The sequence below is a fragment of the Miscanthus floridulus genome, chromosome 13 (assembly GCF_019320115.1).
Source record: "Miscanthus floridulus cultivar M001 chromosome 13, ASM1932011v1, whole genome shotgun sequence".
NCBI lineage: Eukaryota > Viridiplantae > Streptophyta > Magnoliopsida > Poales > Poaceae > Miscanthus > Miscanthus floridulus.
Genome location: NC_089592.1, coordinates 9,138,283 through 9,154,843, shown reverse-complemented (window position 1 = coordinate 9,154,843; position 16,561 = coordinate 9,138,283). Strand labels below are relative to the sequence as shown.

Genomic DNA, 16,561 nt, shown 5'->3' with positions numbered 1-16,561 from the left:
TGCATCCATACTATAGATATTCTATAGACCACGTTCGCGAAATAATATTCCATACTATAGAGTAAATTTATAACTGCCTAGAAAACATACGTAGTAAAACAATATTATATGGGCCATGTTCGCGAAATAAATATTCTATAGACCAATTTGGAAAACCGCTTGAACATTTATAGCATCCAACACTGAGATTTACTATACTTTGCGTCTTTGCCCACTGCTATACTACCTCATGATGATAATGTGATTGATCTATTGTACCATATTTATCATAAATATTTTATCATAGTGAAAGCCCTAGTTTGGTTTTGGATAATCGATAAAATTTATTTGGACTAATACTTGCATCTAAGTGTGTAACTAGATAAGATGGTCCAATCCAAGTAGTAGAGCAAGATGAAGTCCATGGTGATGTTGGTGGACATGTGACGATGGTGATCAAACTCCGGACTTGGAAAAGAAGAAAAATAAAAATAAAATAGACTCAATGCAAAGGTATATTTGATAGGGCTATTTTGTTTTGTCACTCAAGACATTTAGTGTGTGTGAGTGAATTTAGGATAGATAGCTGTACTATAAAGAGGGAAGAATCTCGGTTAATTAAAACGGTTGTCAAGTGCCACTAGGTGAAGTGATTCATGCATATGTATTAGGACATAGTGTGCTAACAATTAACCCTTGATAATTGCTTGAAAAATGCTAACTCTAAGTACTAATATGGTTTAGTATTTTTTTTTGAGGAGTTAGTACTTTGTTGAAAGGGTGAAAGAGAAATAGAAAAGGAGAGAAAGTGCTGCTGCTCTCTTCGCCATCAGGCAACGCGCGGGTGCCTGGCGTGTTCGGATCCTGCTGGTGGTCCGATCGTGGTGAAGAGCGGGCCGACGGGGCTTAGCGGGTTCGACTGCAGCACGCGTGCGCGAGCGCTCCTCCGGACCATGAGCTAGCGGGTCCGACGCCTGAGTGCGCGGCAGCGGTTTGCGCGAGCATGGGAGGCATCGAGCGCCGAGCGGACCGAGGCCTTGGCGGGTCCGCTTCTCATCTTCACGGGTTCGACGTCGGGCCACGCGGCCTCGGCCTCAGTCGCGCGGTGTTCGACAGCGAGCGTAGCGGTGACGAGCGCGCAGCGGCCTGCAGCTTCGGATCCGCGGGATCAAGGCTTCCGGACCCAGGCGGCGGAGGCTCCAGACTCCGTCCTCTCGGTACTGTTGCAGCGCGTACAAAGGAAGGGCGCGGGAGCGGACCCGGAGAGCGCGGTCCGGTTGCAGCGCAGAAGAACGAGGCTGGCACGGTTTCGCGAGAGGGAGACGTGGGACTCTGCAGGAGGGTCCGGAGTGTTTTCGCCTCTCTGGAATCTCTTCCGGATCCTGAGGGAATGGGTCCGGTTCTGGGTCCGGAGGTTGGGTTCGGTTTCACGACAGTACAGTAAAATAGTAACTGTCGACATCTAAGGGTCGCGGTTGAACGCGTGGACACGTGGCGACATCTTATGGTTCAGACCTTCGCTGTAGTGGTCCGGTTCTAGGGTCCGGAGCATCGGTCCGGACCTCCCTAAGGGTATAACGGTTATAACTTTTCATGGCTCTGTAAATAGAGTTTTGGCGTGTTTGGCTCACTCTCTTGTCATTCTTACATGTGATAGTATCCTTTGAGCTAAGTAAACACCCTCCCACTCATCTTCTTGCTTGATAGTGCAAATGAAAGTGGGATCACTACTGGATCCGCCGCCTTTGCCGAGTGCGGCTCTCGGCAAAGCCCACTCGGCAAAGAAGTGGTCGGCAAAGGAATCTTTGCCGAGTGCCACGTGGCAGGCACTCGGCAAAGGATTTGCCGAGTGCCACACCAGCACTCGGCAAAGGTAACGGGCGCCGTCAACTTGACGGCACCCTTTTGCCGAGTGCCGACGTGTCAGGCACTCGGCAAAGGAATTTTTTTTTGAAAAATTCTTCGCCGAGTGCTGACGTGCCAGGCACTCGGCATTTTTTTTTGAAAACCACTCGGTAAAGGTTTGGTCACTTTGCCGAGTGCCACGCCAGCACTCGACAAAGCTGGGCTCTGCTGGGAAAAATGTCCAGCTTTGCCGAGTGCTGGCACTCGGCAAAGCTGGAAAAATTTCTTTTTTTTCTCGGCAAAGCTGGAAAAATTTCTTTTTTTTTGTTTTTTTTTCTGTTTTCTTGCATTCCAGACATGCAATTTCACATATATTCATGACAATAAACTAGAATATCACATAAAAATCACATTTCATCATCAAATGACGTCTCAACACGATATAAGTTCATAACATGTCCAAAACCTGCAAGAAAACAACGGCGCGAAGGCCGATAACCACAACGTCACGAAAGCCGACATCACAGCGGCACGAAGGCCGACAAGTCCACAAGCGGGCAGTAGAGGTACCTAGCTCGACCCAACGTCCCTAGGGGCCCCAGAGCCCCCACCTTGCTCCCAAGGAGACCACCCTGACTGCGGCGCCGCCTAGAACGTCGAGTAGGGCCCGGAGTGCCCCTGCTGCGTCGGTGGAGGAGGAGCAGTACCTGGCCACGTGAAGCCCTGAGTCGGGAAGGTCGGGTGAGCCGGCCACCCGTGCGGTGGAGAAGGGCCCAGTGGAGGGCGGGCACCTAGAGGAGTCGGGTTCGAACCCGCCGACTGTTCCTGCACAAAGGACAAGTGATCTCATTAGTACCTGCAGGATGGCCACACAAGCTAAAGCAACATGCAATATACTCACCAGAGTCGCTATAGGAGTAGGCACAGGAAAAGATGGTGGAGCGAAGATCGAGGCAGGGAGCTCGTGCTGCTGCATTCCCGGGATCTGAAGGCCCCGGAAGTAGGCGGCAAAGTCCTGCATCTGACGCTGGTAGTGCTGCGTGACAGCCGCCAGCTGCCGCTGATGGGCCACCACCATGTTCTCCTGGTTCGTCTGCAACTGTGCGATCTGGGCCTGCAATATTACACCCGCAAAGTTGATGGTATGTGAAAGCAAGGTACATGTGTGAAACGAGTGAACGACGAATGAAACTGCACTTACCTGAAATGCCGAGAACATTTGCGCGTTGCTCGGCTGCCGAGGCGCTATGGGGATGTCGGAGGAGCTCCTGGTCCCGTCTCGTCGAATCTGGCTCATCGTGGGAACAGAGGACGACTCGATGGCGCTGTTGGCCATCTAGTACCGGCCGTGCTGCTTCCCTCCTCCCAACCTCATCAAGAGGTCCGTGTCCAGGGGGTCGGTGGCGGGGTCGAACGTCTCCCCATGGCGCTGGCGAGCCGCGGAGGTGTACTCGGTGAGCTTGGGGTAGACGCTCGCGTTGGTGTACGCGTCGGGCCCGTCCGCCGGGTCGTAGACGTTGTCCGCCGCCGTTGCTTTGCCCTTGTGAGCAAGGGCATACCTCGTGAACTCGCTGACGACCTGCCCACCATGCGACTAGGTCTGCGAGGAAAACACAAACATGGTTACAAGTAATGACAATTGAGCGCTAGAATTAATAGATCAATAGAAGCATACCCATCTTTCCATGAACACTAGGAGGGACTGGTTCCCTTGGTGGTGTGGTGCCCCTCGCATCTGCAGGCGGCGCTCCCGACATTCTCTATGCCTCTGGTACGCCGCGTCCGTGGTCCACTCACGCATAATGGCCGCCCAGCAGTCCTTGTAGTTGTCGCACCACCCCGAACACATCTGCATGACATCAAGTATTTGACATGCCAGAAGATGAATTGAATGTTTCACGGAAGGAATCAGAACGAATGTTTCCTACTTAATTACCTGCATGTACTGCGCCTCTGTGAGGTCGGTCTCCCTCTGGAGTATCATCTCCCTGACTTGCGGCTTCTTCACCACCTAGCCAAGCATGTCGGCGTAGTAGCTGATGACGCACTGGAGATGCGCCTCGTGGTATAGGTCCTTGAGACGATCTTTGTAGACCGCCTCCTACACTCGCACCGCATGCTGCTCTCTCCCCTCCTCGCATGTGAAGAAGTCCTGCACACAGACATCATGTATCATTTCATTATTTCAAGAACGTCCAACGAATGCATAGTATTGAGAAATGCGGTGCGATGAAAATACTCACCCAGAACTCCCTCTTGATCTTCGCCGCAAGGGTATCGCCGTTGGAGTCCGTGACGCTAGAGAAGTGCTCCCACTTCATGGGCGCCTGTACCTCACCCTTGTGGGTGACGAAGCCAGGGTAGTACTCCCTAATCAGTAGGCCCTGGATGCCATTGATATGGCGTGAACCACTCCCTCCGCTCACAAACGTCCAACTACTGCACGAGTCATTAACAACAATTATTAGTCTGCAGTTCGATTTTCAACATGTCATATGAACAAGTAGTGAAATCAACAATGGTTACTTACGTCTCACCCACGGGTTGAATCACTGGGCGGCGGGAAGGGAGCGGCCGTGGCACAGGGAGCGACGAGGGCCTGCGCTGGTAGGGCTTGCTCGAACCTAAGGAAGCCGTCTCACCTAGTGTCGGCTCGCCCCCGTCGTCGTCGTCGTCATCGCCGCCGCCGTCACCGGTCGTCGTCATCGTTGTCCCCCCTTGCGGGCCTCCTGGAACTGCAGCCACCTCGTCGACGTGCAACGTTTGCTAGCCCCCCTACTGGTTGATGGCTCCACCAACTGCTCCTCCTTGTCGTCGGCGGCGGCGGTCGCCTGCTCCTCGTGGTGGATCTAGTACTGCGAGTGGACCTGTCGATGCGGCCGCTGCCGCCTTCCGCTCGGCATTTTGTCGAGTGCCTACAATGACAAAGATTAAAACAATTAGCATAAATAACTAACAAGTACTTGTAAAGAAACATAATTGCAAGGTAATAATAATAACAATATAGTATTACATGAATTAGAAATTATCTCCGCGAACGGCAATATGGATGGCGTGTAGTCGTCATCACTATTGTCGTCATCACTATCAATATTGTCGAGCTCTCTTAAGTGTCGGGCATCATCTCCATCGTCCTCATCATCTCCATCGTCATCATCATCTACATCGTCCTTAACTCCATCGCGCTCCATCTGCCATCGCTCAAGGATTCGTAAGTCCTCAGCATCCTGCACCTCATCACCCTCGTCCTCATCGATGTCGTTGTCTACTTCTATGCCCATGAGCGAAAGAATGTTTATCTCCAAACTCCCTTCTAGCCCCTTAGGTTGATAGAACTCGTCTTTGTTTGGGTCAAAGTTGTAATCATCATCGTTTGGGACAGCCGCTTTACCGCGCGGTGAGACCAAGTGCACAAGGCTCCAACCCTCAAGCTTCTTGTCTTTTTGGCATGCCCATGGGAGGTAATACACTTGTATGGCGTGTCGGTTAGCCACAATATAGTCATCGTCTCCTTTATAGTTGGAATCCTGTCGAATTTCGACTTGCCCAATCTTAAGGTCTTTTTTCGTGACATCAGGATCGAACCAATGGCATTTGAATACCACTGGCTTAAAGGCTTTGGCACCCTTAAATTTGAGCTCGTATATCTCTTCGACTATGCCGTAATAGTCCTTCTCATCCGTGCCGGGCGTACGAACTCCGCTGCACGTGGTTTTTAGGTTAGCCCGACTCTCCTCGTAGGCTCTCGTGCGAAAGCGATAGCCATTCACATCATAAACGGTGAATGACTTGACCCTATGGGAGAAGCCACCAGCCACCTGTTTCAATTCATCACCCATTTCCGCATCCATGTGGGCCTGCAAGGTCAGGACAGGTAGATCGTTACATTACTCGCTCCTAGGAGCAAAGTGGAATCTTCTAGGAGCAAACGAGGTTAGTTGGATGGTACCTTTGTAGAGAACCAGGAAATGAAATCGGGCACACCATGTCTGAGAAGATGGTCTTCTTCTTGCTCGGTAGGAGCCCTATTGCCTCTCCAGTGTTCATTAATATATTCCCTAAAAAAACAAGAGACAAGGGGGTTGGATCGATAGGTGGAGGATAGTCATGGCGTATGTAACAAGCTCATTGAGAACTTACTTCTGATAAGGAATCACTTCATCAAGGTTCAACAACAAGTAGATCATGATAGTGCGCCACTCATCATGGGTCAATTTCTTGTTGGTACCTACGCTTCCTCTTCCGAGATCCCCTTGGAAAAGGCTGAGGTTCGATGAGTTCTCGTCGGCGTTGTAACGAGGGGTTGGATTGTGCACGCTGGGAAGTTTCTCAGTATAGTACGCCTGTGTGAATGTCGACACCTCCTCCAGAATGAATGTCTCTGCCACGGAAGCCTCAATTTTGGCTTTATTTCTACACTTTTTCCAAAGAAGCTTTAGACACCTCTCGATTGGATAGCACCAATGGGCCTACACGCCCCCCCCAACCGTGCCTCGCGCGGTAGGTGCAAAATCAGATGCTGCATCGACAGGAAGAAGCCGGGTGGAAATATCATCTCCAACTTGCAGAGCAACAGAGGTGCAGCCTTCTCCAGGTCAACACAAACGTCCCGAGATAACTCCTTGGCACAAAGCTGGCGGAAGAAAAAGCTTAACTCTGCCAGGACGCGCCACACTGGCTCGGGGAGGTATCCCCGGGTCATCGCAGGAAGGATCCGCTCAATCCATATATGGAAGTCATGACTCTTCATCGCTAAGACTTTCATAGTCTGCAAGTTCACTCCCCTACTCAGATTCGCCGCATACCCATCCTAGAACTGTAACATCTTCATCCACTGTAGTACTTCCTTCCTATCAGCCCTTTTCAGGATGTAATCGGCTAGGCCCCTTTTCCATCTCTTGCCTGGCGTAGGGGTCTTCATCACTAGCTTTGGTCTATCATAAATCTTTTCCACGTCTAGTCTAGCCTTAACGTTGTCCTTTGACTTTTTACCAATGTCCATGAGTGTTGCCCAGAGTGCCTCGGCGACATTCTTTTCTGTGTGCATTACATCGATGTTGTGTGGAAGAAGAAGGTGCTTGAAGTATGGAAGCCTAGTCAAGCCCGATATATGAGTCCACATGTGGTCGTTACCATATCCAATAAAACCACCGTTGACTTCATCAATTTGGAGAGCCTCTATCTCGGCAAGGACCTCGGCAGGGCTCTTAACCTGAGGAATGGGGTCGGTGACTTGAACACCTTTCGTGAAGTGCTTTTCATCTCGTCTCAATTCATGGTTCTCAGGTAGGAATTGACGATGTTTGTCGAAAGAAGAATACTTGCCACCCTTGTGCAGCCAGGTGAACATCACATCTGCCTTGCATGTTGGGCAAGAGAACTTCCCGTGAACACACCATGCGCTGAATAAGCCATACGCCAGGAAGTCATGCATTGAATACTGGTACCACACATGCATTGTGAAGTTCCTCTTTGTAGCTCGGTCGTATGTCAGTACCCTCTCTTCCCAAGCATGTTGCAATTCATCCCACACTGGCTGCATGAACACACCCATATTGTTGCCCGGGTGTCCAGGTATTATCAGTGTCAAGAACACGTTCCTGGGTTCAAACATGACGCCGGGGGGAAGATTGAGGGGGATCATGAACACGGGCCAACAAGTGTACGGGGCCGCCATCATTCCAAACGGGTTGAACCCATCTGTTGCCAGCGCTACGTGTACATTCCGAGCCTCCATAGCCTTGCCAGGATTCATGTCATCGAAGTGCTTCCATGCATCACCATCCGCTAGGTGTACCATCTTGTTAGGACTGTATCTTTTGCCATTCTTGTGCCACGTCATTTGTTTTGCGGACTCCTCTGTCATGTACAACCGTTGGATCCTCTATAGGAAAGGAAGGTGCCATAAGACCATCTCGGGGATCTTAGACTATTTCTTCTTGCCATCACTGCCTTCTACCTCCACAAACCTAGAGGCTTTGCACTTTGGACAGTGTGTTGCTTTCTCGTGGTCTCCCCTAAATAGGACGCACCCCTTCAGACAAGCTTAGATCCCCTCATACGGCATCTTAAGTGCACGAAGGAGTCTCTATGACTCATACGTGTTCTTCGGTAGGGTGTGAGGATCCAGAAGCAGTTTGCCAAGAACTGTCAACACGAGATCGAAGCCATCTCGACTAATGCCCAATTGCGACTTCAACGCTATTAGGCGTGAAATGGCATCTAGTTGCGAAACCATTGTCTTCTTGTGAAGGGGCTTCTGTGCCGCCTCCATCATGGTGTAGAATGCCTTTGCAGTTTCCTCTGGATCATCCTCCACCTCCATTCCTTCAACGAACCGTGCTTCATGAAAGTCTGCCATCATGTCTGCCATCCCGGCATCTGCATCATACTCCTCGAGGAGGGGTCTCACCACCTCCTCCCTAATACGATGGTGTTCACCATGGTGGATCCAGCGGGTATAGTTTGAAACGAATCTGTTATTGTGAATATCTACTCCCATGACACGCTTTCATTTCTTTTTCTTGTTCTTACACTTGCTGCAGGGACACGACATCCGACTCGACCCTTTAGCAGCTGGGCCAAATGCATGCTCCAGGAAAGCATTGCCCCCCCTAACCCATTCAGAGCTCTTACTTGTGAAACCCGTGTACATCCACTCACGGTCAGCCATCCTCTGTCATGCGCCAATGTAAGCGGGTAATAAAACCAGTATTTGCATCTACACGGCGTTCCTACCATCTAATAGGTGAAGGATAGGTCCTAATCCCACCCGTGGATGCGTACATGGGTTAGCTTCCATGTTCTGCCCCCCGTCCGAGTCGGAATTTCGGCAGCACCTCCCCGCTGTTCTCTCGATACACGTTCCCGCAGGGAGAGTGTGTATCCGGAGAACATGGGGAGGTGCTGCCAAAACTCCGACTCAGACAGGAGCAGAACATGGAAGCTAACTCATCTACGCATTCACGGGCTGTCCAAAAAATATGGACAATCCAAAACAGATACGGTCGCAGATATGCAAAGACCTGCATACCTCTGACCGTATCTCTTTCGGACAGGAGATGCCTAACTGGGTGACGAGATCTACGACCAAGGTACGGGTACAGGGGTTATACCTAGGGTGGAGGTGCTATGGTGAGGCGACGCTATGCAGGCAGACCGGCATGGCGCGGGGCTACTCCAGATCCGCTCTTCTCTGCAAAATAAGAAAATATTCTAGATTCAGAAGGTGGATTTGGCTCATTAGAGATGCAGGTAGATAATTTCTGAGTTTATATTTATGATTTTTGACTTATAGTTTATATATCTTTAAGTCTCACTTCTAAAATCTTGCCAGCTTTCCCCAGAGCAAGCAGCTCTTCGCTTAAATAATACAACAAGAGCAAAAGGTGTTTCAAGCTTGTTAACTCCAGGACATGAGAGCTATCCTGATAAATTTTCTATTGATTTTTGACTTATTGTTAGTAATGATATATGATGTGCTAGGATGTTTTTCTCCTTTATCACACTAAGACTTTAGGATCAACTAATATAAGTTGCTAGCAGCTAAAAAAAGCTCTACTTGATCCAAACAACCAAGCTTATAACAAGCTATTAGCTAGCTCCCTCTAGCTATTGCAGCTTATAAAAAGTTTATTAGACCCAAACAAAGCCTACGCAATTCCTTAATTCCCATGATGCTCATTAACAATCATCAAGTGGTAATATAGTTCAATCAGAAATATTTCTCTCTTAACTTGCTAAATAATCATATAGGATATATCTAATATACTAAGTCATGTACTAAATTATCATATAGGACATATCTAATACAATAAGTCATGTGCTAAATTATCATATAGGATATATCCAATATAATAAGTCATGTCTTATTTTAGATATTTCATTTCTTTCAATAACACATACAAAGTTTGCACTACAACTACAAGCAATATTTGCTGGGCAAGAAATTAGGTGCTCGCCATGAAACTGCTAGGCAAGAGCTGTGTATGCAGTTGTGGCTGTTCACCAAATGGTGCTAGTCAACTATTTGATGAATATATTCATCAATAAATTTGTTCCTCTGCAGGTACATAAATTTCTGTTATGCAAATAAAAAGTAGTGCATGTAGATCTAAATAATCAAGATTATTTTTCTTTTTCTATCACAACTATGCAGTTGATTACTAATATGTCATGTACAATCATGAAAGATTATTGAATGTCATGTCAAGGATCAAGTATCAGCACTGCCCACCTTCCCATATTTATAAGAGACAAAACACAGACAAGGGGTAGCTGTACTTCTTGTTCAAGAAAGTATGGTTCTACATTACATAATTTGTAAATACAACTAAAAATCTGTCCATTTAAGTGCCTCACTAAATTATAGCATCTCTACTGATATAAACCATGTAGCAGTTATATACATACAGTAATTTAGAACTTATAAGTCAGCCAATAACAAAGACTAGAAATTCTGGAGCCTTTGATGATCAAGCTATAACCATTTTAACTCATTGGTATACACGCTGATATCTTTTTTGAAAATACAGGAGGGGTTTCCCCCTGCTTGTTAAATATTAAAATAAGTAGAAAGAAGAGTGTGTGTGTGGCAAAATCGAGAGCCGCACCGAGCCGAGAGCAAAAGCGTGCGTCGCGTCGTAGTACCTTGTCGAGGAGGAAGGTGGCGCACGCGACCGCTCTCCCGGGACGCCGGCAGCCGGGGGCGGAGCTCACGGTACACAAGCTCGCGGTACATGGCGATGGCGGGGAAGCTCGGGGCGGCGGGGACCTCAGGGACGGCGGCCGGCTGCTCGGGGGCGGAGCTCGGGGACGGCGGCCGGCTGCTCGGGGGCGGAGCTCGGGGCGCGGGGTCGGCGAGGCGGGGCTGGAGGTGGGAGGACGGGGCGGCGGAGGGCGGGCCGCGCGGACGGCGGCGGCGCGCGCGTGCGAGCGTGGCGGGCGCGGAGGAGCTCGGGCGGGCGCGGAGGAGCTCGGGCGGCCGGAGCGGCCGCAACGCGGAGGAGCTCGGGCGGCGGCGGCGGCGCAGGGAGCTTGGGGAGAGGTGGGCGCGGGGCGGGTGTGAGGAGATAGGGTTTCGGTTTGGGCCGGTGGGCCTTTTTTCATTAAGGGCCTTTGCCGAGTGCTCCTGACCCGGCACTCGGCAAAGGTGTATTTTTATTTTTTTTAATAAAATCCTTTGCCGAGTGCCACGTGGGCCAGCCCTCGGCAAAGGCCTCTTTGCCGAGTGCCAGGTGGGCCGACACTCGGCAAATTACACTTTGCCGAGTGCTAGGGTTGGCACTCGGCAAAGAGGACTTTGCCAAGTGCCGGCCCACCTGGCACTCGGCAAAGAGGCCTTTGCCGAGTGCCGGCCCACGTGGCACTCGGCAAAGGTTGTCGCCCTGGCCGACCCTAATCCTGCCACGTGGCAGGCCTTTGCCGAGTGCTTGGCACTCAGCAAAGGTGGCTCCTTTGCCGAGTGCCTAACGGTAGGGCACTCGGCAAAGGGGACGACCACGGATGCCGTTTGTCCAGGCCCCCCTTTGCCGAGTGCCCCTCTTTACCGAGTGTCAGGCACTCGGCAAAGATCCCCTTTTGTCGAGTGCTTCTCTTTGCCGAGTGCCAGACACTCGGCAAAGAGATCTTTGCCGAGTGCGTGGTCTGGCACTCGGCAAAGAGCCTCTTTGCCGAGTGCCCGTGGTTTGCCACTCGGCAAAGCTTGCGGCACTCGGCAAAGTAACTGTTTCCCATAGTGGATTGAGTGATTACAGGTGTATTTGCTTGAGTGATTGCATCTAGTGGCACTTGGAGATCGATTTGCTGCGGTTTTCTTGTTACTCTTGCCGTTTGCCGACGCCTAGACGGCCTGAAGCAGCGGAGGAGTGTTGGTAAGAGTTGGTGACTGTTTTTTGCCACATCCCGATGATTTGTGAGGTGTTCTTGTGCCTTCTCTGGCGGAGTGCCAAATGCAACTCTAGTGGATTGCACGTGGCTTGTGTGATTTTCATCTTGTGTTGGTTGTACGGCACCCGATTAAGGGTTAGACGTGTGATGCCTATTAGTGCGTGAACCTTCAAGTGGGTGAATCGCCACAACGGGAACTAGCTTGCCGGCAAGTAAGTGAACCTCGGAGAAAAAAATCTTGTGTCATCTTGTCTCCGAGGATTTCTTTGGTGTTCATTGATGTATTATGATTGATCACTTGCCATGGCGGTATAACCCTCCTACCTCTCTTGCATTTACTTTCTAGTGTTGCTAAGCTCTTTAGTGTAACTAGTTTTGAGAGCTAGCTTTGTGTCTTGATTAGTGTTTAGTGAGACTCTTTAGTTAGTCTTTGAGAGCTCACTAATTTAGAGGCAATGATTCAGCCTTTTGTGTGAATCAGAGATCATAGCAATTAGAATTGTGATAGGTGGTTTGCACTTTTAGTAGACTAGCGCAACGCTTGCTTCGCTTCATAATTGTCTAACCAATTGGCTTAGTGTTGTTGTAGAAAATTTTAATAGACTATTTATCTCCTTCTGGCCATTAGGACCTTTTTACATGGGCTGATGACGTATTACCCATATGTAATTAATGCATAACTTTGTTGGACTCGTATATTTATTGTATCGATATGAAGCTGCGAAGAAGCATGTCACCGTAATCAATAAGGTGTTGTATATAAGATAATTCGGACGTGTTTGGTTTGTTACCAAACTGCGCCACCGTTCGCCACAACAAAGACGCCGCAGTTTTGCCTGTGTTTGTTTCGTGGCAGGAGTTAAGTCGCCGCTAAAACTCGTCAATGCTGCGTAAGTCATTTTTTACGCCAAACCACACTGAATCTGTGGTGAGCTATTTGTTCACCAAACTTTTTGGGTCGCTGCTACTTCGATGTGGCATGCATAGGCGGCGTCCAAACAGACCCTTCCTCAACCGTGTAAGATTTCCGCCCATCTCAGCCCTCCTGTCACTGTTGAAAACACCGTTCAACACTGTGTTAGTTACTGTTCAAACTTTTTCTGTTATTGGTTATACTAGTTTTTTGCTACTGTTTTGAATCTTGTTTTACTGTTCTAAATATTGCTCTACTGTTTAACCATTGTCCACATTCTGTTTTACTTTTCTAAACATTGCACTTAAATATTTTATATTTTTCTAGTGTGTGCAAAGGAAGAAATCAAAGGGCGCGAGTATAGAAAATAATAAATTATGCGTTAGCCTTGACTATAGAAATGTTGCTGAGGAGGTAGGGTTGGACTTTAAATTTTATTATTCTTGTGATTTCCCCACTTTCTGATGAGACCTATAATAAGTTTATAAATTCATTAAATATTTGACTTTCTTCTTTTATTGCAGGACTTGTCCCGTGTTCGACGGGTCATAGACGAAATCTTAAAAAAAATATGGAGGATTGTGTCAAGTTAATAGAAAAGAAGCTATTTTTTCTTGTTGCATCATGCACTATTTAGTGTTGACTTGTGTTTTACTCCCACTATCACAATTCCGAATTGCCTTAGGGGCATATATCGCCATGTGCACTCAAATATTAGATGCAGATTGGAACATGTTGCCCTAAGGGTAAATTTTTCGCGTTAGGAAGTGTTTGGATAGGTGCAGTCAGGATTCGCCTTCCAGGGCTTGTCATATATATACACAAACATGTTGTAAGGGTAAATTTTCTGTGTCCGAATGTGTATAGGCACAGTCAGAACTCATCGTACAGACATGAGCGGACAGATGGCGCTCGTCATGCACGCGGTCACAAGGGGGTCACGGAATTCAAGACCTATTGTGTGTTAAGCATTTCCATTATCTAATCTTCACACTATTTTGATCCAAATAGTATCACACCTTCTATAGTTCTATACGAAATATTTTGATCTCAGTGATTGAGAAAGAAAAAGATGTGATTAAATAAAATAGAACTACTAAGAGTAGGTGGATCCTACCTAGAAATACACTTATCTTGGGACAAAATTTTAAATGCTAGAAGTGCACTTATGGCATGTTTGGGTACAAGGGCTAATTGTCAGAGCATCTCTAAGAGACTCTCTATATCCTTCCTAAGTGCTAGAAATAGAGATTTTGGTGAAAAAATACCCTCTAATAGCTTATCTAAGGCCCCGTTCGGCTGGCAAAATTTTGACTGAAACTGGCTGAAAAACACTGCTCTGTCTGAATTGTTGTGAGAGAAAAATACTGTTTCGGCTGAAAAAAGAAGCCGAACAAGCCGAATATGGGGTAAGCCGAACGGTGCCTAAATGGTTATCCAAATATAGTCATCTTCTATTCTAAATTTTTCGCTAGTCAAAAACAGAAGATGAGAATGGCTCTCTAGAATGCGCATGAGATATAGAAGAACTGTTGGAGAGCGAAAAAATATAGAAAGCGATTTTTATGTAAATGACTCTCTAAATGATGATTTAGAGAGTGAGATTTAAAATGGCTCTTGGAGATGCTCTTAGCTAGCTAAAATTAACTCTAGTGCATCCAAACAGGAGGGTTAAGTACGCTAATTTTTTAGCCAAGCCTTCAATTAGTTATTAGCCAATTAAATTGTCAATCTAAGCTAATTTAATTTTTTTAACTTAACTAGTAACTATCTTTAATTGATCAAACATACATTTAATTTAGGACGAAGAGAACATGTGTTTGAGTGTATTAAAATTAAGGTCGTCGAGCCCTTTGACAAGGCAGGTATGTGTGGGATGGTTACAGGTTACATCCAATGACGGCGTGGCAAAGCCATCTATTTTGTGCACGTTGTTGTCGACCAAATCCAAATGTTTTTCGCTAACGGAAGCATATTCCGGCACGCATTCTACTTCTAAGAGCAGTCTAGGTTCATTTCCATTGTCTGCACCTGCGATCTGAAGGTCTCCCTTGGCGCCGATGCGGGACCCACCCCGTTGCTCCCGACCAATGGCCATGCAGACGCAAGGATAAGGTGTCAATTCTGGAGCACACACTGGGCGCCTCCGACCTCGCAGAGATAAGCCCGATCCCTGGTTCGTAGACGGAAAAGCTAGCTCGCCATTGCACTGCGCACCCACACCTCACATCCGCCGCCAGCAGCAGCCGGTGCCACCGCCATCTCCGCTCTCGCAAGCACGCCCACCTGCCATAGTGCCATGGCGACCATAGCCACGATGGCCTTGCTGAAACCCGCCAAGATCGTGGCGCGGTCAGCGCCGTCCACCAGCGGCGCCAGCAGCGCCGCCGCGAGCAGCGTCTCGCTGCACGTCCCGGCGGCGCAGGCCAAGAAGCAGGCCGCGGTGTCCGTGTCGTCGTCGTCGACGGCCACGCCGGCGGCGGCCGCGGCGCTGGCAGGCGCCTTCTTCTCGGCGCTGGCGTCGTCGGACGCGGCGCTGGCGGCGCAGCGCGTGGCGGACATGGCGGCGGCGGGGGGCGCGGACGCCGGGAGCGACAACCGCGGCCAGCTGCTGCTCTTCGTGGTGGCGCCCGCCATCGGGTGGGTGCTCTACAACATCCTGCAGCCGGCGCTGAACCAGCTGAACCGCATGCGCAGCCAGGCCGTGGTCGCCGGCCTGGGCCTCGGCGCCGCCGCGGCGGCTGGTATGGCGACCGCGCCCGAGGCCTCCGCCGCCGCGGCGGCGCAGGACCTCGCCGCGCTCGCCGCCGCCGCTCCCGCCGACGACAGCCGGGGCCTCCTGCTGCTCATCGTCGTGGCGCCCGCCATCGGCTGGGTGCTCTACAACATCCTCCAGCCGGCGCTCAACCAGCTCAACCGCATGCGGTCCGACTGATGAGCTAGCTTGCAACAACCTCGTGCACCCCGCACCGGTGACGACGGCGGCGGAGTGTTTGTATCTGCGGCGGGCGTGCGTTGGTGTGTTAAGGACTGTAGTATAACGTGAAACGTGGTTGATCTACGTACGTGCCTGCTTGTCTTTCCATCTTCATTATTGAACAAATGCGGTACAACTCTCTCAATCTGTTACATTGTACATACAAGTATCCTCCGTGGTGGTTGATCAATGAAAACGTTCCTCGCCGCTGGACATCTCGCCGGCGAGCGCTCCCTGTTCGCCACCGCCGGCGTGAACCGTGACAAACAAGATGCGCGTAGTCACCAGCGTTCCTCGCAGCAGAGGCACGTACGGGTTGCGTAGTGCAGCCTCGGCTTCTCCTCCCCGTCGCGTCGCACGCTTCATGTTTCCCACGCGTGGTCTGCTGTGGCGCCGCCGCCATCGACGGCCTTGACCATGCATGATGACCGTGGCCGATGCCACCTCGCTGCCCGGCACCGCCGCTGACGCACTGCGCCTGCACAGCGAGACCGAGTCAGTCAATTCGTGAATGCGATGCTATGCAAAGGTTTCAAGGTACGGAGTGAGTCTCTCAAGATCAAACGAGAGATGCTCATACAGTCATACTCGACCTCTCCGATCGTCCGGTGCCGGTGACGATCACGTCCATGGACGCCGAGGCTCTGACACCTCCGATCCGATCCCTGCCACCAAGTAAATTTTAGCTTTGTGACCGTAGGCATGCATGTGAACGTGACAGAGTGATGCATCGTTCGTATGCGCTTTTTTTTTGAAGGAGCAAGAAAGCCTTTATGTTGAAGATTGATTTGGCTAAAGCTTTTGATATGGTAGAGTGGTCCGTTGTGCTTGATGCGTTGCAACATAAAGGGTTTCATAGTCAATTTTTAGAGTTGGTCCATGCTTGCATCTCCACCATGTCGTATTCTGTCAATGTTAATGGAGATTCCTATGGGTTCTTTCAAGCTAGTAGAGGCATC

The 16,561-nt window shown here is 49.5% G+C and overlaps 1 protein-coding gene and 1 pseudogene across 1 annotated transcript; one reads left to right on the top strand and one right to left on the bottom strand.

Moving 5' to 3' along the window:
• Positions 1 to 4,599: 4,599 nt before the first annotated feature.
• Positions 4,600 to 7,624, bottom strand: LOC136499407 (uncharacterized; annotated as a pseudogene).
• Positions 7,625 to 14,782: 7,158 nt separating this feature from the next.
• LOC136500731 (photosystem II reaction center proteins PsbY, chloroplastic-like) lies at positions 14,783 to 15,768 on the top strand. Its single transcript, XM_066496148.1, has one exon. The coding sequence runs from the start codon at positions 14,925 to 14,927 to the stop codon at positions 15,558 to 15,560; it is 636 nt and encodes a 211-aa protein (XP_066352245.1). The 5' UTR covers positions 14,783 to 14,924; the 3' UTR covers positions 15,561 to 15,768.
• The last annotated feature ends 793 nt before the right edge of the window (positions 15,769 to 16,561 follow it).

What these genes read in the sequence shown, in the direction of transcription:
- LOC136500731 (XM_066496148.1), top strand. Translation starts at nt 14,925, where the DNA reads ATGGCGACCATAGCCACGATGGCCTTGCTGAAACCCGCCAAGATCGTG.